Source organism: Protopterus annectens, chromosome 6.part0 (genome assembly GCF_019279795.1).
Source record: "Protopterus annectens isolate FY-2018-M chromosome 6.part0, PAN1.0, whole genome shotgun sequence".
NCBI lineage: Eukaryota > Metazoa > Chordata > Ceratodontiformes > Protopteridae > Protopterus > Protopterus annectens.
In genome coordinates this window covers 1,334,581,425-1,334,605,348 of record NC_056737.1, presented here as the reverse complement: position 1 = coordinate 1,334,605,348, position 23,924 = coordinate 1,334,581,425, and the positions used below count along the sequence as shown (strand labels likewise).

General features: G+C 42.1%; 1 protein-coding gene across 3 annotated transcripts in view; it reads left to right on the top strand.

The window, feature by feature from the left end:
- Positions 1 to 23,924, top strand: part of PRPF40A (pre-mRNA processing factor 40 homolog A) — a 3,102,395-nt gene that overhangs the window by 748,749 nt on the left and 2,329,722 nt on the right. For all 3 annotated transcript variants that reach the window (XM_044074905.1, XM_044074903.1, XM_044074904.1), the window contains exon 8: positions 5,915 to 6,035. In XM_044074905.1, coding sequence (XP_043930840.1) covers positions 5,915 to 6,035 — 121 coding nt within the window. The remainder of the gene's footprint in view (positions 1 to 5,914; positions 6,036 to 23,924) is intronic.

Sequence of the window (23,924 nt, the reverse complement as noted above, 5' to 3'; positions counted from 1 at the left end):
TAGTAGAGGTGCATGTGTCCAGTCTTTTATTATTAGGTTTACCAGCTGTAAGCCATGTTTGTTGGCAGATCTGATTTCTTGGAGTGGAGAGTAGGGCTGAGGGATGGTCTGAAGGGTATACAGCTGTCTAGTGAAAAATTTAGCTTGAGCTTAGCTGGTTGGGTGGAATCTAGGGCACTGTTGGAACCCCAGCCAGCAAGTTCCTTAAGAGCTAGGAGCAGTGATGAGACCAATATGATAGACCAGTTGCAAATTTGGCAGTTGTGGTAGCATGTTTTAAGTTTGTTTTTGAGAGATTGGTGCAAGTTGGTAAAGCTGGGGGTTGGGAGCAAGAGGCTATTGGCAAGTGCTCTTTTAGTGGGTTTATCCATGCACAGTTTGTGTCCAGTTAAAACTACCAAGTCTAAAGCGTGCCTTTTAACAGCAATAAGTTTGTTGTTGTTTAAAGGAGAGTCTGCTTGTCTATGGTAATCCCTTGGGTAGTAGTAATTTAGTCTGAATTACTATTTCTTTTTTTAAGTCTCATGTTCTTGGAGTATATGGTGAAAAATTTGTGAGATTGGCTTGGCTGAGAATAGCATAAACTTGGTTTTCTTTGCATTAAGTAGAAGTTGTGCTTTGTTAACCATCTTTCAATGATGTAAAAGACATTTTATGATGAGGCGGTAAGAATTTGGAATATTGTTATGAGGATGTGATGATGATGGAGTCGCTTGTGTACTAGAGAAGTGTTCATGGGTTTACTAAGCTAATGACCACAAGTGGGCCTTTCATGCCTTCTAAGTATCCCCAAATTCTGATGAGGTCTGGATACCCTTTGATAAGTGCAAGCATGGGCCTGGGATGAACCATTTGGTCAGGTTACCCGTTTGGCATCAACAGTAAGACTGTAGGTGCCAAACCAGAGATGAATTTCTCCGGGTTTCCCATCCAATTGTTCAAGTTGCACGTGAAGTGTGCTTTGAAGAGAGGCAGCATGTAGCTTAATTATGAAAAATATTGAAGAGCAGTGGCCCCAAAGTGGACCCTTGACCTCTGTTTTCAGTTGACTCAGGTATTCAGATAATATGCTACTTCTTGCCATCTAGCACCCTTTGCTGCCTGGTCTAAGCAAATATCAGCTTGAGGAAACCATTTAAGGGTGGCATTGAGAAACATCCTCAGTAGTTGTAGTTGAAGTAGTGTAGATAAGACACTGTGTCAAAAGCCTTTGATGGGTCCAATGGAAGTAATTGGATGTTATTCGGGCTGGGAGCTCGGCGGGCTCTTTGCTGACACAGTGTCCATGAAGGAAGAAAGGGCAGTGGTGGTACTAATGAGTTGGTGTTAAGGATCGCATCAGTTAGATGTTTCCATAAGTTGTTTGTGAAATGCATTTCTGGTAAAAGTGTGGTGATAGTGATGGGGAGAGAATAACATGGGTCGGTAGTTTGAGTTCATATAGGTACTTACCATCACTTTTGTGCAGAGGCGTTATGATGGAGTTCTTCCATAACTTTGGAAAATTGGATTGTTTGGTAGATCTATTAAGGATACGAACAGGGTAAGATATTGTGTCAAATACAAGTTTTAGGTACTCTGAGAGAAGGTTGTTAGCAGATAATGAGCAAGGTTTCAGCTTTTTAAGAAGTTTGTACACAAGTGAGGTGGGAACAGTATTAAAAGAAAAATAACTGTTTATATGGGGGTTAATTTGAGATTAACGTATTGAGTCTAGATTATCAGAGGTGCTGGAGAGTGTGTTTGGGTGGTGGCTGATTTATAGGGCTGAGTATACTATTAATGAAGTGGGAGTTGAAAAGCTGGGCTTTTTCAACTGGATTTTTGTCTGGGGCTGGAGAGTGATTGTGGGGGGGTGGGGGTCCAGGGTTAAGGAGTGTGGAGACGGATTTCCAGAATTTCTGTGGGCTGGTTGTTTGGTTAAGTAATTGCTGAGAGAAAGTTTTTTTTTTTTTTTAACTGCAGTTACTTGTTAGCTAAATTTCATAGTTTGTATTTGAGATGGGTGGTTTCATTTCAGTTTTTGTGCCAGTCTTTCCCGGAACAGTCTCTAGAGAGTAGTAGATGCTTGGTGGCTTTTAATAACCAGGGTGCTTGATTTTCTTTAACCCTCTTGTTTCAGATGGGAGCTGGACTGTTGAGAGTATCTAAGAAAATTCTGTTAAAGTGGCTCACAGCTTCTTCCAGAGGGAATATTTTTAGAGGGGTCCAGTTGATAGATTTTAACGTATTATTGAAAGTATGTTGATTTGAGATTAGCTAGATTTCTAGTTGTTTTATATTAGTGGGATTTTTGTCATTGGTTTGGGCTCTGTAGGTGTATACTGGTGAATGATTGCTTAGGATATTGGGCAGGGTAACTGGTATCTTTGTATTTTTGAAGGTCTGTGACTAGGATCCAATCTAAGGTAGAGCTTTGCTGGTTATTGTGTGTCCATGTGGGACTGGTATTAAGTTGGGTGTACCCATGTAGGCTGATGCTATTTAAGGGGGAATCAGAGATTAGGTCATTCCAGTTAATGGTAGTATCACCAAGGATATTGGTTTTGTTGGATAGATTTTAGCTAGTCCAAGCAAGAATATCTTCTAGTATAGGGATCCTTTGTCCTGGTGGGATGTACAGCACTGCAGTTAGTTTATTTGTAGGGTCGCTATAAAAATTTCTGCGGTTTGGAAGGATGGAGTACATTTTGAGATAGGGGTTATTGTTAAGTAGTTATGGTAGAATAAAGCTACGCCACTGCCTATTTTATGTATTCTGTCAGCTCTTAGTGTTACAGCTTGGAGGAATAATTTCAGTATCTAGAATATGAGGTTTAAGCCAGGTTTTGGCTATTATATCAGGAGAGTATTGCGAGAGCCATGTGTGAAAGTCAGTAATTTTGTTGCAGATACTGTGTGTATTTAGTGCGACAAGTAGGAGCTGTTTTGTTGAGGAAGGCTGGAGAGAGAACTGGGGCAGTAGCTCCAGGATTAGGATGAATGTCTCCGCATTTGGATAGTTTTAGAAGAGAATGTAAGAGCAGTGGAATGTAGTTGAATTTGCTGGTATACCTGGGTAGTGAGTGGATTAATAGTTTCTGTTTGGTGAGGTAGGGAAGGATTTGGATTTTTGTACATTGTATACAAGTATGTTTCAAAAGGGAGGAGGATATGTTAGAAAAGCTATGTAAGTTGGTTTGTAGAAGAAGGGAAAAGCGTTGGTGTTTTTGTGTATAATGGTGGTAAATGGGACGTTAGTGATGTAGCTTGGGTTAGAATGCATAGTAATATAAAGAGACATAGCAAAAAGCTGATGTTTAAGGAACTTGGCATAGTTCTAAGATTTTAGGGTTTAAGTAGTATGGAAGAAGTTAAGTGACGACGAATGGGGTGAGGGAGGTAGTTAGGATGGGTTTGGTAAAAATAAGGTGTGATAGTATGTGGAGTTGATTGGCTAATGTGTCTGGGGGAGGAGTACATTGTAGGGCTCGATGCTGATTTGTTGATTAGTTTGGGGGAGGGGTCTAATGAAGTACAAGATTATGGAAAGAGGGGGTGGGTGGGAATGGTGATCTGATGAAGGAGGTGTCCGAAAGCACTTATCTTATATACTCTACAATTAAATTTATGGTTTTAGCTGTCTAGGTCCTTGTTTTTTTGCTGCTTACATTTGTGATTTATCTGAACCAAGATAGACTTTTATCCTTTGTTTGCTGGGTTTTCTCTACTTATTCTATGTTCAGATATATACTAGAGTAAGAACATTTGTTTAGTTAAGACAGTTCAATAGATAAAAACAATGTAGATACTTTTCAGTGATAAACAATGACCTGCAAGGCTAGCACAATGTTTGTCTTTTCAGCTTTTCCCATTTAGGGGTCGCCACAGCGGAACTCCGGTCCGCTAATGATTGGCAGTAGATTTTTATGGTGCCAAGTTGCCAGCCCGACACCCAACCTTCAGCGAAGGCACGCTCATTCGCACATGTCTTTTGGAGGCCACTTGACCGCGGGGAGGACATGCAGACTCCGCACAGAAGGCACTCCAGCCGAGAATCGAACAGGAGAACCTCTTGCTGTGAGGCAACAACGCTACCGCTGTGCCGTGGCTAGCACAATAAGTTACTTAAAATTAAATGGAAGTTGTGGGAACACTACATGCATAATAATGTTCAGGAGGAAGAGTGATGTTTGAAGGAAGATAGGAATTGAACAATTTATGTAATATTGGAATGAATGATTATGAAGAAAACGTGCATACTGCATGAAAATGAAAATATCACTGCTTTTTTTATTAATGTGTCTTTATGTTGTTGTATAAATTATGATGTTCATAAAGATGTTTTAAAAAAGTTAAGTGCTTATGGCAACTAAAAATCAATTGCTGGAAAATGGAAATCAAAATCTAAGCCAAAAGGAATGGAAGTTTTAAATGTAAAGAAGACAAAGAAATTGGAGGTGGTATCTTCTTAAATGAGACTGAGCACTTTTTGTAAAATGAATGGAATTTGTGGTAAACTTCCATGCAGAATAATGCTCGGCAGGAAGGGTGGGGTTTAATGGAAAAGCAAATGAAAAGCTTTAAAAAGAAAGCATATATATTGCATAGCAATAATAATAGAAGCTGTTATGGTTTGTTTTCTTTTGCTTTAATGTGTGCGGATTAGTTTTGCAACTTAACGTGATTTAATAAAAGATGTTTTAAAAAGTTAAGAATGAGTTTTTGTGTTACAAAGAATTGTTATTGAAGTACTTACTTTAAACTTTGCAATTAAAACTGGTCCTAACCATGACCTAAATATGTTTAACAAATCTTGTCACAGAAGATAAATTCATTTAAAATTCTTTTCACATTTATGGGAGCTGGTCTTTTGAGATGTTAAGGACTTGGTTATAACTATGATTCACTATATGACTCATTCATTGTGTGATATGTGAATGGAGGTCCTTCTAGCAGGAACAGGACACTTGTGCAAACAATGGCTGTATCATTTTTTTTTGTTTTGTTAATTTTTATTGCATTTTAAATCCGAATGAAATCATTATATAAAATTTAACAAAACATAACTATAAAATAAAAAAAACAAAAAAAATAAACTATGTACAACATCTATAAAGTGGCTATATCATTTTTGAAATACTAAACATTTTCTGCCTGCTGTTTTTAGCAGGTAGGAAACGGCTTCTTTTTTAGATTGATGTGTCTAATGGCCGTGTTCCATAGGTGAGGTGTTCACCCATTTTCTCCTTTTGATACTGGTATGTGTTGTCTCAGCCTTTGGTAGAAGAGAGTGGGGGAGGTGATAAGTTTTTTGGATTTCCGGTGTATAGGTGTAATTCATGTTTGAGTGCAAGCAGTACCAATGGGTGCGGCAGGTAATTCACTTGCCTTTGGGACTGGAAGACCAGAATGCTGTAGGTTTTATTCCCACTCCAGTTGATTGGACTGCTGACACTGAAGTACAGCATTAAGGGATGCTGCATTCCTTGGTATGACATCTTCGAATGAGATGCTAAACTGAGGTCTAATCTGTTTGAGTTGGTGGTAGCTCAGGTGGATGTAAAATGTCTCGTGGTACCTGTCTAAGAGAGTAGGGAGAAGTTCTGTAATGCCCTTGCCAAATTTTCCCAAATTATATAACCACCTTGGGTTCCCATGAAAAGAGGCCACTTTCTTAGTGGGGCTAATCCAGTGAAAAAAGGACAAATGAAATGGAAAATAAATCATTAAACAAGATTTGGTGACCTTTCTGCACCTAAGAATAGAAACACCTGTATTATCTAGACCTGCCAGTTGAAAAGTTGGTAATTTTTCTTCAATCTTTTGGGCAGCATGGTGGTACAGTTTTTTTTTTTTTTTTAAATACGTGTGCAGATTTATTTATTGTAAAAAAAATCCTGTTTTTAGTAGTAATTTGTTTGTTCTGTTGCAGCAACTTCTTTCCAAGTGCCCGTGGAAAGAGTACAAGTCAGACACTGGAAAGCCATATTTCTATAATTCTCAAACAAAAGAGTCTAGATGGGCCAAGCCAAAGGAACTAGAGGAACTTGAAGGTAAAAATTTATTGTTGAATTTGTATTGAAGCTAGTCCCTCATTCATATGCACTGAGTTGAATGAATCAAAGTGTTTGCCTAAAAGAAATGCATGTCATAACACAGTAATGTAACCAGGTTGCTAGCCACTTAGATTTTGTCAGTCTTTTAGTTTGCTTCCGTTTATTCTTTCCTTGCTACTAACAGAAATTAGTCTGCAAGTCTTTACTTCACCATCTTCTGACTGCAGCTGTTGTGACCAGGATTTGCATTTTATTTTAAGTGTGGACATGCTGAGCACATTGCAAAACAAAAAGATGAATTGTAGATTTGCAGCCTGATTTGGGAGGTAATGCTAGATTCTTTTATTTGTAGCTTCATTCTTACGATGCAGTCATAATACAGATCAGACTATTTAGGTTACTGGGTTATTTCATATTTAAATTCATTGAGGGCTATGCTAATTTTCAGAAAATTTCTGAATTTTACATCCAATTACTACTAAATGAGTGTGGAACTATGCATTTTAAATGGAGCGAGAGCAGTTATCCTGACCCCACTCATATTCATTTGACATGCATGTACAGCTTGAAAGTTGGTCTGCAGTCTCCCACTGTTGACCAACAACGTTCTTTTAACAAGAAAATGGTGTTTGCTTTAACTGCAGGTGAAAGGTAAACAAGTCTATACAATCCGTGTAAATGCTTTGTGAGCACTTGATACTCTTAATTTGTTGCAGGTGGAGTGCTGAATTGGCACTGTTTTTTTTACTTTTAGTACTTGATTCAGGTATGCCAGTTAGTCACTTTATTTTTATCTCCCTGTTGTCTCAAGTAAGGAGCATGTTAGAATCTACATGGATTAAATTGCACTTGAGAGGTGGAGGAAAGAGGCAGTTTGTCTGCCCTTCAAGTGAATTTAAGTTTCATAGGTTCATACTAGGCTATCTGCCCTGGGGCAATTATAAGCCTAGCCCGATTCAGTATGGCTTACGCCACCCCTTGATTTGAGTATACTGTGCCCTTTTTTAAGGTTTAGTTTACTGTGCCTCTGTCTAATAGTGACACAGGAGTAATCCCTGGGACAAACCTACGATCCCCCATCCACTTATCGAGATTCTTCTTGAAGAGATTCAGTGAGGTGCTCTGCCTCACATGAACTGGAATTCTATTCCAGGCAAGGGAGCCTCTGGGTTATGAACCTGTCCCTCCAGCAAGTTCTATTTATTTCTGTGCTGAGGTTCAAGTCCCTCGGCGTGTGGCTCTAGGGATTTAGATTTACTGAGGTGGAGCATGTCCATTAATTCTGGATTTGACATAGCTTTGTATGTCAGGCATAGATCGCCTCAAGTAGGCGGTATGCAACTGAGTAGAGCTGGAGTTTTTTAACCGAGCAGTATATGGCATCTGTTTGAGACCCTTGATCCTCTTGGTGAGATACTTTTGGGGTCTTTCTAATTGCTGCAGGTGTCAGGTAAGGTACATCCCAAAAGGGCATTGTATTCTATGATGGGCCTGATGAGGGATGAATAAAGGGGCACGATTACCTCTCTTGATCTAGATGTGAAACCCTTCGTGATGAGGTGGGCTATGTAGAAGGTCTTTCTAACCACTTTGGCAATGTGGTTTTCAAAGGAGAGATTGCTATCAACTTGGGTCCCCAGGTCTCTAATAACTTTCTCTGTACTTAATGGGTTTCCTCCCTATGTGGTAATTTGTGGGCACATTGTGTTTTGCCAAAGGGTATGACTATACATTTTTGGCATTTAGCTTTAAACCATGGCGCTGGCACCAGTTATCTGTCTCTGTGAGACCTTTTTGAAGGATGTTTGTGTCAGCTGGAGAGTTGATTATGGCCCAGTTTGCAGTCATCTGCGAACTTGGTGAGCCATAGTCCTCCACGTTGCCTGTACCTCGGAAAAGTATATACCGAACAAGAGTGGTCCCAGGACAGAACCCTGTGGGACGCCACTTGTGACCGGTTTTGAGTCTGACATGGCTCCAACTCTCACTCTGTGGGTTCTGTCTTTGAGCCAGTTTGCGACCCATCTTGTGACATAGGGTTTATATTTAAGCTGGATAACTTATCTATGATGCCCGAAGGGGTATTGTGTCAAATGCCTTTGCAAGGTCCAGATAGGCTGTGTGGACTACCTTTCCTTCATCTATGGCTTTGGTGACTGTTTCAAAGAAGTCAACCAGGTTCAAAAGGCAGGATCTGCCCTTGACAAAGCCGAACTGGGTAGGATCTAGTGTCTGTAGGTCCCCAATGTCTTTGTTTATGAGCTCCATGATGATCCTCTCCATAGCCTTGCAAACTAAGCTAGTCAGGCTTATGGGCGATAGTTTCCAGGGTCCGTAGATGCTCCACCTTTGTGGAGTGGGACCACTGTTGCTGTCAGCCATTCTGTGGGCACATATCCTGTAGTGAGGCTGAGATTGTATAGCTGTTTTATTTGAGGGATTAGTTCCTCTTGTAGTTCATGCAGGACGCAACCTGGGACGCCATCTGGTCCCATGGAGGCAGTGTTTTTTGCTTTGGAGAGGGCAGTCTTCACCTGAGCATCTGAGATGTTTGGGAGGCAGCCCTCTGCCGGGATAGATATTTGCTCTTTTGGGGGGGAGGGGGTGGAGAAGTTCGCACTGAACCTGTCTGCCAGGATATTGGCGATGTCTGTGGGTTCAGTGTATTTTTTGTCGTTTAGAATCAACTTAGAACAAGTCTGGGAGTTGCATCCCAAGTTTCTAACATAACTGAAAAAAGCCTTATGATTGTCTTTGGTGTCCTGTGCAATTTTTCTCGAAGCTGGCCTTGGAGGATTTTATGAGGGATTGTAATTTTTGCTAGTACTGATCAGAGATGCCTTCCTATTAGGGATTTTGCTCTATCATGTAGTAGCTTCCTCCTTCTGTTGTACAGTTTATTTATGGCAGGGTCCACCAGACTGGAGCCTGCCTTTGGATGATTGGGTCTTGGTTTTGTTTGGGATAGCATGATCCATGCATTCCTGGAGATGTCTGTAGAATGCATTTATATAGGATTCTGCAGTTTGGGCTGTAGTTTCCACTGGCCCTGTGGCCTTGAAGGATTCCACCGGTTTGAGAAGTGAGAAGTTCGCTTTTGAGAAGTTTTTCACTGTGGTTTTCTGGACTGGGGTGGGGTCGGGATGTGGACATCCAGTGAAATTAATTTATGGTCTGATCTTACCAATGAGGGATATACTTCTGGTGTGGAGCATAGAGTCCCCATGTTGGTAATGATCAGGTCTAGTATGTTGTCCCCTCTTGTGGGAGTGGTGACTAGTTGTTCCATAGCATTTGAGTTTATAATTTCCAGGAATCTTTGGGCTAAGGTGCTGGGGCTTGAGTAGTGCTTCCAGTCAATGTTTGGGTAGTTGAAGCCCAATATAATGGTGTTTGGAGAGATCTTCATGTTCTCCAATGTTTTCAGGAAAGCGAATGGGATTCCTGACTTTGAGAGGGTGGTCTGTAGGATGCTATAAACTGAAAAGCAGTCTTGCCCACTGTGAGTTGCACATGGATGGTCTCCGATACCGTGCAATGCCACTAACCTGGAGGTGTGGATATCCTTGATAAATATGGAAACTCCCCTCCTTTTGTGGTTCGGTCCGGGTTTTGGGGCGAAAAGCATGATATGAGGTATAGCCTGGTAGTGCTGGGGTGCTCTCTGGAGCCTTGAACCCGGTTTCTGTCACTGCACAGATATCGATGTTCTCCATACTGAGGAGAGCTTTGAGGCATGCATCTTGAGGTTAAGACTTCTGGCGTTTAGCAGCATTACCCTTAGTTTCTTGTTCCTTGTGCTCTCTATGGGGTGGGTTTGACTTTTGAGCCTTGCCTAAAAAGGCACTATGGGGGTGGAAAGAGCCTTTGCCAATATCCAGCCCAGTGGTGACAGGTGCAAGCCGTCCCTAAGCAACGTGGCTTGTCGAGCATGTCATCCCAGGCTGACAGACACTGGATCCCTTTGAATGACACCAAAATTTTAGCCAATTGTTAAAATTGATCATTTTGTCTTTGTACTGTGGCATCATTCTAGGTGAGGGCAAGATGCGGCGCAAGGTCAGGGACGTCCCAGCCAGGGCTCCATGACCAGAGAGCTCTTCTATGTCCCTTTTCATGTAGTCCAGGGTGCGTCTCAGGTCATTCACACCAGCATGTACAATGACGGAGTCATATTTGTATTTGCTTTGGGTGACCTGAGTGCTTGCTTATGTGGCGGATCCTGGCGCCCGACAGGCAGCTCACTGTGACCTTCTCTTTATTCAGCCTGGTGGCGGGACGTCAGTGTGTCTGACAATAGAGTCACCTATAACAAGAGTATCAGGTGTGTTATTCAGCCTTAAGGGCTGTGGCTGCTTGGCACTGACTTTGTGGGTTATGTGTTGTGTGTGTTTTGTTTTGAGGTAGTTTGCTTGGATGTCTGCTTTGGAGGTCTCTGTTGCTTAGGTAGATTTTTATTTAGAGCCTCAGAGTGTTTTTGTGTATTTATGTGTTTGGTTCGCTGATGTGGTGGGACTATGTGATACTGGAATTGTGTTGTGTGAGGTTACCTTCTCCTCCTGACTGGTTACACCAGTTTTGAGATGAGAGAGCTCAGCCTCCAGTTTGGCTAAATAGTTGCATCTCTCACATATATTTGAACCTGTTTGGAGGAGGAGAGGGTTGTCCGTGTACATGAGACAGTTGTAACATTGCCTCAAAATTCCCAGATTCACCAGCTGGACTGGAGAGGAAACCATTGACTGACCTTTGGACATGCTAGAGTAATAGGGAAACTGAATTTAAGATGGACCAATAGAGGACAGGGTGATCGTAGAGATTATAAGAGTAAGTAGTGCTTATGGTTTAATAGTGCTAACTTGTAGGATTACTTAATTGGACCAGTGAAGGGCCTTAGAATGAGAATATGGTGTTTAAATTGAGAGGTAGAGCAGTTCTAAGGGAAAAAGTGAAGAGCAGACTTTGTGGAGCCAGGAATAGTTTAAGCCAATTAGCGGTGCGGCACGTTGTTGCTATGCTCAAACGCAAAACCGCATAAAGAGGGTTTTAAGAGAGGAAGATGAAGGAGTTTTGGAATTGACCCAGAATGGCCAATAAAACTACAGTTTCAAGTCAGTAACCACTCCCCACGGGGCAGACAGGCTGCTCAATGTTTTCACTGCCACTGATCAACAGAGAGACTTTCCTTTAGCCCAAGCAAAAAATGGCCTCACAGAAACTTACAAACAGTTCAAGAACAGCAAGCCTGTAAATGAACTTTTTTAAATCTCAGAAAAGTGGGAAAAAAGCAAGATTTTTTTTTGTTTTTTTGTTTTTTCAGTGATAGCCCAATTTCCACCTGTCCATGTCCTCTTTCAGTACATCTACAAAGTCCCTGTCCACTATCCATACTGGTATATCATTCCGTAGGTTCTTAACGTTGTCTGTGATGTAGCTGCTAAGTTCTAGAGAGAAGTTTGTCTTTTCAGTAAGCTGCTTGTGGCCCCACACAATCTTTTTTTTTTTTTCCCCAGTTTGGTGTCTTATCTTGATATGGTCTTGTGGTTTGTGTCATGCCCTTCTGATCTCTCTCTCTCTCTCTCTCCTTTTTTTTTTTTTTTAGGAAGACCTCCATGTCCAAACTCTGTTCCTGTTTTTACCCCCCTTTATACCACATCTAGTCTCTGAATAGCTCCCCTTGGACTACTAAGCAAGACTGATGGTTCATCTTGTATTGTCTCGAACTACACACAGTAGTAAAGGTTTGCACCCCCATATCCGCTTATTTAAATATAGTAACTCAGTTGTTGCAAAACCTCAAAGAAAAGAGACCCCCCCCCCCAATACAGTGAATCACTGCTGGCACGCAAACTCTTAAATATGTGGATACAGCTTGATGGTGGGCATTTATTTGAAAGATATAAATCTTGCTGTAGGCTATTAATTTGTAACTTCTCTTTTCTCAAGATTGTAAACCACCATTGGTGGATCATCTGCTTTTTCTGCCAGACTTCTATTGATAACATTAGCGCAGCAGCCACTTGGTCAAAACCTCATACCTGTATAACTCATTACAAAGTTGACAGGGCCTCCTTTGGATTCAGGGTCCTGAGAACTATTCTCCCGTGAGCCACCCGGGGTTGATGGTGCTTGGGACGCTACCCATCAGTAAAGAATGAACAGCGAGATAGAACAACTTCACATAAAGAAGTTATGTATTTACCATAACGTTCCATGTGAGTTGTTCATCTCGCCTTCATTCTTACGTCCCTCCCTCCTACCCCCTCCTGGGCTTTCAGAAGACCGAGATGCTAGATCTTTCCTGGTCACTCAACCCTTTTAATACTTTCTCTCCTGTGGAGTTATAGAATGACATAAGGTATTATTTTACACAGCAAACAAGATCTGAGGTAACTCAGGGTGCATCATGGGATAGGGACTTGGCCTCAAGCTACTTGAAATCCTCGATCTTTGCATAAGGTGCCGACTCTGAGCCAAGGGGTTGGCTCCAAACCCATCAGTAAAGGATGAAGACGAGATGAATAACTCACATGGAACGTTATGGTAAGTACATAACTTCTTTTTTTTTCTTTTATTGTTATGTAAATAACATCATATTGAAGCGTTACTGTTGCTTAAAGTGCATTGAATAGTTGTGCTTTACCCCTTTAAGGTAAAATACTTTATATTTGTTTAGGTCAATGTTGCAGTAATCCTTATTACAGAGACTTCACGTCTAGGTGTACTGAAAGTCCCACCCTAGCTATTGGAGTCCAGGATTCATCCCCTTAGCATGGAGTATGCTCAGTTCCTGGTATGTCCAAACATTCGGTATAAAGGAGGTGTTCACCTATGTCATCAAAGGACTTTCTTGAGGCACCTCATTCCATGCATCCTGCTTCTTGGATCGGAGAAAGTGCATGAAGGTGCTCTATCTCTGAATCTAAAGTCACTTCCATCTGGAAACAATGCTACACTTATCTATACAAAAAGAAGGTAACTCCTCTGAAATCTCCAACTTTAGCCCTATCGTTATCCTCTCTCCTCTCTCTAAAGTACTAGAAAAATGTATTCATAAACAAGTTATGCAGAATCTAATACAGGAAAATCTGCTTACACCCACTCAACATGGCTTAATACCAAAGCATAGCACCACAAGAACTCTATTATCCTCCCTCAGCACTGTCTCTATATCCATGGATGACCATAAACTTATTTCTTGCCTATTCTTGGACCTCTCAAAAGCTTTCGACACTCTCACACACTCTTCTGCTGCACAAACTGCATAACCTCAACTTCTCCTCTGATACTGTTGCATGGTTCTCCAGCTACCTCACTGATAGATCTTAATCAGTGAGATGGCACTCTGCACTCTCCCCTCCTCCCTGTAAAAATGGGTGTAGCAGAATGGTCTATCCTAGGGCCTTTAATTTTTAATATCTTTACTGATCAGCTCTATACCTCCTGTCCTCCGTCATCTTTAGTGCAGTACGCACATGACTCTACAGTCATCACCACAGCCAACTCTCCCTCTAAGCTCTTCTCGGCTACTTAGGCATATTTAACTTAGTTGAAACATGGCTCTCCAACAACCAGCTCATCCTTAACCCTAAAAAAACAAAGCTGTTACTTTTCCTACCTAAAAGTTCAACGATATTATAGGTTCATAGGTTCATACTAGGCTATCTGCCCTAGGGCATTTATAAGCCTAGCCAGAATGTGTTTGGCTTTCGCCACCCATTTTAAATTAATTTTGCTATGCCCTTTTTTTGAGGTTAGTATACTGTGCCTCTGTCTAACAGTGACACAGAAGTCATACCCGGGGTAAACCTACGATCTCCCATCCACTCATTAAGATTCCTCTTGAATAGAGTCAATGAGGGACTCTGCCTAACATGGACTGGGATTTTATTCCAGAGTGAAGGGAGCCTCTGGGTTATGAATCTGTCCCTCCAGCATGTCCTATTTATTTCAGTGCTGAGGTTCAAGTCTCTCGAGCATGTAGCTCGATAGGATTTGGATTTTCTGAGGTGCAGCATGTCCATTAATTCCGGGTTGGACATGGCTTTATACGTCAGGCACAGATTGCCTCTGAACAGGCGGTATGCCACTGAGTAGAGCTGGAGTTTCTTTAACCGGGCAGCATATGGCATCTGTTTGAGCCCTTTGATCCTCTTGGTGAGGTACTTTTGGGGTCTTTCCAGTTGCTGCAGGTGTCTGGTAAGGTACATCCCAAAAGGGCATTGTACTCAATTATGGGCCTGATGAGGGATGAGTAAAGAGGCACGATGACCTCCCCTGATCTAGATGTGAATCCCTTCATGATTAGGTGGGCTATATAAAATGTTTTTCTAACCACTTTGGCCACGTGGTTGTCAAATGAGAGATTGCTATCAACTTGGGTCCCCAGGTCCCTAATTACTTCTTCTGTACTTAATGGATTACCACCTATGTGGTAATTTGTGGGCACTTTGTTTTTGCCAAAGGGGATGACTATACACTTTTTGGCGTTTAGCTTGAGGCCATGGCTCTGGCACCAGTTGTCTGTTTCTATGAGGCCCTTTTGGAGGATGCTTGTGTCGGCTGGAGAGTCGATTATGGTGACCAGTTTGCAGTCATCTGCGAACTTGGTCAGCCACAGTCCTTCCGCGTTGGCCTGTACCTCCGAGAAATATATACTGAACAAGAGAGGTCCCAGGACTGAGCCTTGTGGGACGCCACTTGTAACTGGTTTGGAGTCTGACAATTCTAACCATGTGGGTTCTGTCCTTGAGCCAGTTTGCAACCCATCTAGTGACATAGGGGTTTATATTTAAGCTGGTGAGCTTATCTATAATGCCCGAGTGGTATTGTATCGAGGCTTTGCGAGGTCCAGGTAGGCTGTGTGGACCACCTTCCCCTCGTCAATGGCCTTGGTGACTGTTTCAAAGAAATCAACCAGGTTTAAGAGGCAGGATCTGCCCTTAACAAAGCCGAACTGGGTAGGATCCAGTGTTTGTAGGTCCCCAATATCTTTATTTATGAGGTCCATGATTATCCTTTCCATAGCTTTGCAGACCAAGCTAGTCAGGCTTATGGGGCGATAGTTTCCAGGATCCATGAGGCACCACTTTTGTGGAGAGGGACCACAGTTGCTGTACGCCACTCTTTGGGTACATATCCTGTAGTAAGGCTGAGATTGAACAGTAGTTTTATGTTTGGGTTTAGCTCTTCTTGGAGTTCATGTAGGATGCAGCCCGGGACACCGTCTGGTCCCATTGATGCTGTGTTTTGCTTTGGAGGGCGGCTCTTACCTGAGCATCCGAGATGTCAGGGGCAGCACTCTGCTGGAATAGATATTTGCCCTTTGGTGGAGGGGCGGGGAAGTTTGCGCTGAACCTGTCAGCTAGGATGTTAGCAATGTCTGTGGGTTCGTGTATTTTTTGTCATTTTGGACTAATTCTGAGCATATTTGGGAATTACCACCCAGGTTCCTAACATAACTAAAGAAAGCCTTGTGATTATCCTTAGTGTCCTGTGCAATTTTTCTCTCGAAGCTGGCCTTAGACGATTTTGAGTGCCCGTAGTTTTTGCTAATACTGATCAGAGATGCCTTCCCTTTTGGAATTTTGCTCTCTCATTTAGTAGCTTCCTCCTTCTATTGTATAGCTTGTTTATGGCTGGGGTCCACCAGACAGGACGTCTGCCTTTGGAGGATTGGGTCTTGGTTTTATTTGGGATCGCATGATCCATGCATTCCTGAAGGTGTTCATAGAATGCGTTTATAAAGGATTCTGCGGTCTGGGCCGTATTTTCCACAGGCCGGGGCTTTGAAGGATTCCACCTCAGTTTTGAGGAGTGTGAAATTTGCTTTAGAGAAGTTTTTCATTGTGGTTTTCTGGGCAGGGTGGTGTCGGATGTGAACATCCAGTAAGATTAGTTTATGGTCTGATCTTACCAGTGAGGGATACACTTCTGGTCTGGAACATAGAGTCCCCATGTTGGTGATGATCAGGTGCAGTATGTTTTCCCCTCTTGTAGTAGTGGTAACAAGTTGTTCCATAGCATTTGAGTTTATAAATTCTAGGAACCTTTGGGCTAGGGTGTTGGAGCTAGAGTAATGCTCCCAGTCTATGTTTGGGTAGTTGAAGTCGCCAATATAATGGTGTTTGGAGAGACCTTCATATTTTCCAGTGTTCTCATGAAGGCCGAGTGGGGTTCCTGGGTTAGGGAGGGTGGTCTGTAGCAGGCTATAAACTGGAAGGCAGTTTTACCCACTGTTAGTTGCACATGGATAGTCTCTGATGCTTCGTGCTGTGCCACCAACCTGGAGGTGTGGGTATCTTTGAATATTGATACTCCCTCCTTTTGTGGTGGTCCAAGTTTTGGGAAAAGCATGGTATGAGGTATAACCTGGTAGTGCTGGGGTGCTCTCGGGAGCCTTGAACCAGGTTTCTGTTACTGCACAGATATCGATTTTCTCCATGCTAAGGAGAGTTTCATCGTTCGAAAGGCATCTTGAGGTTTAGACTTCTGGCGTTGAGTAGCATTACTCTTAGTTTCTTATCCCTTGTGATACCTATGGAGGTGGGTTTGTCTTTTGAGCCTTGCCTAAAAAAGGTACTATGGGGGTAGCAAGAGCCTTTGCCAATATCCGAAATCCCAGGGGTGACAGGTGCAGGCCGTCACTAGCGAAGCATCGTGGCTTGTCGAGCATGTCATCCCAGGCTGACAGGCATTGGATCCCCTTTGAATGACACCAATAATTAAGCCAATTGTTGAAATTGATCATCTTGTCTTCATATTGTGGCATCATTCTTGGTGAGGGTAAGATGCTACTCAAGGTCAGGGTCATACCGGCCTGTTGTCCATGCTGGTGTGAATGACTGAGTCATATTTGTACTTGCCTTGGAGTGACCTGAGTGCTTGTGTTATGTGGCGGATCCTAGCGCCCGACAGGCAGCTCACCGTGACCTTCTCCTTGTTCAGCCTGGTGAGCGGGACGTCAGTGTGCCTGATGATGGTCACCTATTACAAGTGTATCAGGTGTGTTGTTTAGCCTTAAGGGCTGTGACTGTTCGGCAGTCACATGAGCTGGTTGTTGGAGAGCCATGTTTCAACTAAGTTAAAGATGCCTAAGTAGCCGAGAAGAGCTTAGAGGGAGAGTTGGCTGTGGTGATGACTGTAGAGTCATCTGCGTATTGCACTAAAGATGCAATAAACCTTCTTTCTTCATACAGTCCCTTAATAACACTCCCATTCAGGTGGAATCCAGTACTAAGTAAGCTCTTAGGCTTAAATGTGACTTGCATGTTAATAACTGTATCAAAAAGACTCATTCAGAACTAGGGCTCCTTTACCGTAACAAGAAATTCCTTACCTCTGAAGCCAAGATTACTCTCTCTTGATTACCTTCTACCCAGTCTAATGTACAATTCTCAAATTCTCACAAATCTTAACTCAGCACTCCTGGCCAAACTTGAATCTACCTACAACAAGGTTGCTAGATTTGCTGCCCAACATACCTACAAATCCCATCACTGTCTCTCTAAAACACCTAAACTGGCTTTAATTACCCCACCAGCTTCTCTCTCAGCTCCAGATCATCCATTCTATCCTATAGCAGCCTTCCTACTGCCCAGCACTATCCCCTCTCATCTCCCCATTATTCTCCCTCAAGATTTCTCCGAAGCTCTAAGACATACTACAGATCTGCAAACCCAAGTCTAAACTTGGACACCACATGTACAGCTGTCACCCAACTATTGCTTGGAATAGTCTCCCACTAGAAATCAGGACCCTTATACATCCTAAACAATTTAAGACAGTCACCAAAGAGCACTTTAAAAGTAACTGGTTCTGCCACTGCACTCTCCCTCCTTAAACATCCCCTACTTCATATACCGTAATCTACTTTCTGCCCTTAAAACTCACTCTTCTCAGTAGCTCTCTCTAATCTTTCTTGACTACTCTTTCTACTGTCTTCTAAAATCTATTAAACAAATTGCCTCAGCGAAACATTCTGTTGTAATTGTCTTGCCCTCATGCAACTATGTTATGATAAAACTGGGTTTTTGTAACCACTTACCCCAAAAACTATAATCTTAATGACATATTTCTTTTTATACATCTTGAAATAATTTTGCAATACTCCTGATTATTGACACTGGATGTATAACATTGTATTGCTTCTTAATGCCTTGTAATAATCTTGTAACATTGCTGTTTAATGCTAATTTATAATGAAAATTGTTTAATATATTGGAGCTTTTCTTCCCGGGCCTCTGCTGAAAAAGGGCTCTACAGCTCAGTCGGACAGTCCCGGTCAACAAATGTAAAAAAATAAAATGTCTGAATACCACATATCTGGCTGACTTCAGAGTTTGAGAGGAGGTAAGTACCCCATTGGGTTACCTATTTTCCTTAGTTTATTAGCTTGTGTATAATGCTAGTGCTTCTTTGATAAATATGTCTGGGTCCAAAAGAAGTAGGTGTGGCTGTGATCTACAAGTCTCACAATGACTGCCACATTCACTTTTTGGGCATAGACTGTGATATTCAGAACTGTGATGTCTACCATGGATTCACCTTAAAACCCTAAGGAATAGGTTGTATTCCCTGTATGCAGAAAAGGCTTGAGACCTTTGGTCATTCCACCATAGCATCCACTGGTATGTATTCGTCTTTTGATCTCTTGCTAAAAGAGGAATAAGGAGGAAGCAGAAAGGGATGTATTAAGCTCCATTTTGATGTCCATTAACTCTGCTTAATCTGATGGCTTCTGTTCTGTTGAGGTTCGGTCTTCAGACTGAACACCTTCTACTCTGTAGAGGGTGACACACTGCTACTCAGTCTTGGGTATATATCTGGAGAAGTAAGCTGCGAGGAGCATTGTAGGTGTTAAGGGAGGAGCATGAGCTATGGAAAATCCTATGGAACTGAGTCAGTGCACTTGTGGTGACTTGACCTGCCTGTTGAAGTATACATGCATGGATCATGACGATCTGTTGTATGTAAGTACATAACTTTGATTTTTAATAAAATTACCTTATCACAAACAACTTGTTAAACAGTCCACGTATCTCGTTTCTGTAGTGGTCTTCTAGGTCTGTAGTATTTAGCATCTAGGTCTGTAGTATTTAGCATTACTGTTTGCCGTCTCTTGGCTTTTGTCTTGACTTCCTTTTGGGACTGTTCTTGTTCAGCAGATTTGCCTGTTCTGTAGCTTTACTTGGAGGAGACCACTAGAGGGAGCTTCTGTCTGCTGTTCTTGACAGTCACGGTCTCAGATTCTGTTTTCTTTTGTCACTGTCTCAGATTCTGTTTTCTTTTGTTACTGTCTCAGATTCTGTTTTCTTTTAACAGTAGTAGTTGCGACATTTAGTTGCTCTTTTTTGAAATTTGGTTGCTGTCCAAATGTGTCCAGTTACTTTTGTACAGCTTTCCACCTTCATCATAAGTAGCATAGTTTTTTTTTTTTTGCTGAGCTGTTTTACCAACAGCTTCATTAAGCTGCAGACTTCCCCATTGGTTTGTGTTATTATTCTGTCTCCACCTTGAAAATTTGTTAGCTTCAGTAAGTTTCTACCATAAAATATTTCCGTCTCTGATGATTTTTGTCCATTTACTTTACTTTATATTAATTTTCATGACCTGAGGTGCTGCACCTAGAGAGATGTACAGAGAGAACAGCTTGTTACATATGTTAGAGGCAGGAAAGACACTAATATTGAGTAGCATCTTGCCTTCACCTAGAGTGATGCTTAGATACCAAGACGAGATCCGTTAGCTTTATGGACTGGTTAGGCATCTGCTATGCTAAGGCGATACCGGTATGTGTTAACCTAGGATGAAATGGTAATGAAGACTTCCTGTTTTGCCTTCCTGAGCCTCTAATTACATTTTTTAACCTTAGCTTATCCACAAGGTTTGTGCTGAATGCTTGGAGAACAGCCATTGTTTGCCAGGCCCCCCCACACACACACGCACGCACAGGGTGACCCTTCTCTAGATCTAGGAAATAGCCCCATCAGCGTCATCAGTTTTTATGCAAAGTCAAGGAACGTGTTATAGCAGAACTCATTTATACAGACGGACTTGTATCCTAATCAGTTAGGTCTTGTAAAGGGCAGGTCCAGTCTCCAGAACCTACTAAACTTCTTTAAAAAAGGTACATAGCTTCTAGACAGTGGTCAGTCAGTGCACACTACTTATCTCAATTGGCCAAAGCTTTTGGCGTTATCTACCATTCTGGTATTGTTGAAAAAAATTAGATAAACGTAATGTAAAACCATGTAAGGAAAGATTACCAGTTCCTGACTTGAGGGGTTACCACAGAGTTCCCCAGTTGAGGTAGGAATCTGTGGTACTTTTCTGTTAATGGGGCAACAGCTTTTTTTGGCCTCATTTTAATGGTGTCTTTGTTGTAGGGTATAGGAACTAGTCCACGGCATGTTTTCAGGCATATCCTCACTGGGAATAACAATACTAAGAAATATATATTTATTACAGTCTGTCTGGTCAGCCACATAAGACTAAGACAAATAGATGCATGTAACACACACACACTCGCGCACACACACACGCACACACACGCACACACACACACACACACACACACACACACACACACACACGCACACACACAATTGTATGCAAAATGTGAATCTATTTAGTAGGTGAACCAATGGCAGTTATTTATTTTTAACGGACACACCGACACACTGTACAGTCAAATGCATTATCTACGTAACGTGAACCCATGTTTTTGCATGGGGAGAATGTACTACTTGCTTTGCTTAGTATAATCAGGCACAAAAGGCGGTACACGAAAGTGCCTGCTCTGTTCTAAAACTGATATTCTGCATCGGGCAAGGTCTGCTTGGCTGTTTATAACTTCCTACAGAGGTACACTGAAACTGATGATATGGAGTGCAGTGAAGTGGCCAAATGTTGGCATTTGCATTTGAAGATTTTTTTAGGTGCCGTGTGATGATCAGGAGTCTGCATCGATTTTCCCTCTGTTGAAATTTATATAGAAATACTTAAAATATCTCATTCATTTCAGACCAGGCACTTTTGTGGTTTTGTAAATATTCACTGCAGCTTCTTTTCATTTGTGTTATTCCAAAGACAGTAGTCACATTTAATATTATTGAAAACAATGTAGTAAACAGACCACATTATAACGAGGCCAAAAAAGCTGTTGCTCTGTTAACGGAAAAGTACCGAAGCTATCTACTCCCAAGAGGCTACCTGTAATGCTAGATAGAAGCAGCTAGTTGTGACGGGAACAAGATAACAGTATTCAAAGATTGAAAACCAACTTAACCACTTCACTTGCAATACTGATGCCTGAAAATTAGTGCAAAGGAAAGGGAATAGACAAAAAACGGAGTACAGAGGAAGTAAATTTCACCAGATTAATTCCTACTAGGCAAAAGTTTGTTCAGGTATCAGGAGAGCTGAAGTGAATAATTTGCTTTACATCTGGCCACTGCCAGGGTGTTGTACCTGAGGTTTTCTTAAGCTGTAGTATCTCTTACACTAACATAAGATGTCAGAAATGTTTTATCTCTGATCCCTTTGCTTGCCAGCGTGGCGCAGTGTTACATTACTCCAGGGCTGGCCTCTTGGCTTGATTTATACTTCTGTTTACAGATGATGAAGTTTATCCAGAAGGCCAGGCTTCACAGGGTCAAGATAATTTTAGTTGTCTTGTTATGGCCATGATGTGTGGTTCCCACTGCTTGCCTATGAAGAAGACTCTTTTGCCTCATCCTTCTGGCAAGGCACATCCCAGCCTTTGAGCAGTGAAGTTAATGTGGTCTGCTCCATTTCCATTAATAGCCAAAGCTCAAGGTTTTTTGGGGCAGGATGGGGAAACATGTTCATCTGATTGTTCACTGTTTCCATAATGATAACACTTAGGCTGGACAAGTAGGCCTTTTGTGGTAGAAATCCTGACTTCTATAGAGTAGCACTTTTCTTCCTTAAGTTCGTTTGACCCTCCTGTCAAGATGTTAACATATCTGTGTTAGTTATGCCTGCCCCGAACATCGTGATTTTTTTGTGAAGCAATAAATGAGGTCGTCATTGTGAGTTGTTGAAGTGTTGGTCCATTTATTCAGCGAAGCTTCCAGAAAACAGTTAACTACCTCACTAGGAGGAAAAATCCTAACATTTTTTACATATTCAAAACCTTAGGACATTTTGAAAGTACAGTTGTGTAAAATCTTACTGTAACGGTAGATGTCCTTGCCTTCACTGCTGCAGTATTCCTTACAAATGGGATTCCCTGCCGTGAAGCCCTCTGTCCGGCCAGTTTACAAAAGTCTACCGTTGTTTTAAGGTACGCTGAACGTCACCTGCGCACCCCTTGTGTAGGGTAGGGCATAAAGGGTGACGTTCAGGTGTACCATCCTCAGAACTGATTGCCCCAGTAGGGACAGCAGTCCAAGGAAAACCAAGGAGAATCTGCCCAGCCAGTAAGGGAAAAAGACCAGGGGGATGGAGGGAGTGAGTGAATACTGCAGTGGTGGAGGCAAGGACATCTACTCTTATGGTAGGTAAGATTTTACACAACTCTATGTCCTTACATTCACCGCTGCAGTATTCCTTACGAATGGAAGAGTGCAAAAGCTCTAGAAGAAACTTGGAGGAGGAAGCAGCAGAGCCCTCCAAGAAGCCATGAATAATGGCAGCAGCAAACCAGCTCTAGCTCTGGAGATGCCATCTGAATGGTAATGTTTGGTAAAGGTATGCACAGGAGTCCAGGTAGCAGCTTCAAGAATAGAACTGGTGTCTAAGCCTTTGAAAAAAGCACTAGAAGAAGCCACAGCTCCCTTGGAGTGAGCCTTTACAGAAGAAGAAAGACTCTCACCATGAAATATGTGACAAAAGGAAATAGCCTTTGAAATCCAAGTGGAAATAGTTTGCTTGAAAAGAGCCAAATTTAAAGACATCGGATGAAAGGAAACAACTGGTCAGACTTTCTGATAACTTTAGTTTTATCCAAATAAAATCTGAGCTATCTATGCACATCTAAGGTATGCAGCACCCTCTTCACTGTCAGATTGCGGAGAGGGGAAAAAAGTAGGCAAATTAATAGACTGACAACTCATTAACCACCTTGGGCATGAAAGAAGGATTAGTACTCAAGGACACCCTGCCCTCATGAAATATCAAAAAAGGTAGACATGCCATTAGGGCTTGCAACTCAGTCACCCGTCTGGCAGAAGTAAAAGGTAACCAAAACTGACTTCCAAGAGCAATGTTGCAAGGAAGCTGAAACATCAGGCTCAAAAGGAGCCCGAGTCAATTTTTCCAGAACAAAATTAAGATCCCAGGGAGGAGGAACAGGCTTCCTGGGAGGTCTAATATTAAGGATGGCTTTAAGAAATTGCTCAGATTCAAGTCTGGAAGCTAATGGGGAAGTTAAAGGCAGACAAAGCAGAAAGTGGTGATACGTGGGCCTTAATAGAAGAGTAGGCCAAACCAGCATTGAGCAACTCACACAAATAAGAAAGGACCAAAGGAACATCCAGAGAAAGTGGGCCCATGTCATGAGAAAGACAGCGAAGAGAAAACCTCTTCCATTTAGAAAAGTAGGATTTCCTAGTAGGTTTCCTGGCCTCTGGCAGGACCGGCAGGACGCCCTCAGAAAAAAGTTGTCTATAAAGAATAAAAACCCCATCACCCACAGTGTCAGTTGAAGCATGGACAGGTGGGGATGGACGAGAGACCCCTCGCCTTGTGTGAGGAGATCCACCATGTGAGGTAATTTGTGGTGATTGCCCCTGGCTAGATGCAGAAGTAGAGGGAACCAGTGTTGTCCCGGCCAAACGGGAGTCACTAACAAGATTTTGGGAGCATCATGTTGAATCTTGAACTTGACTCTTGAAATGAGAGGAAGGGGAGGGAATGCAT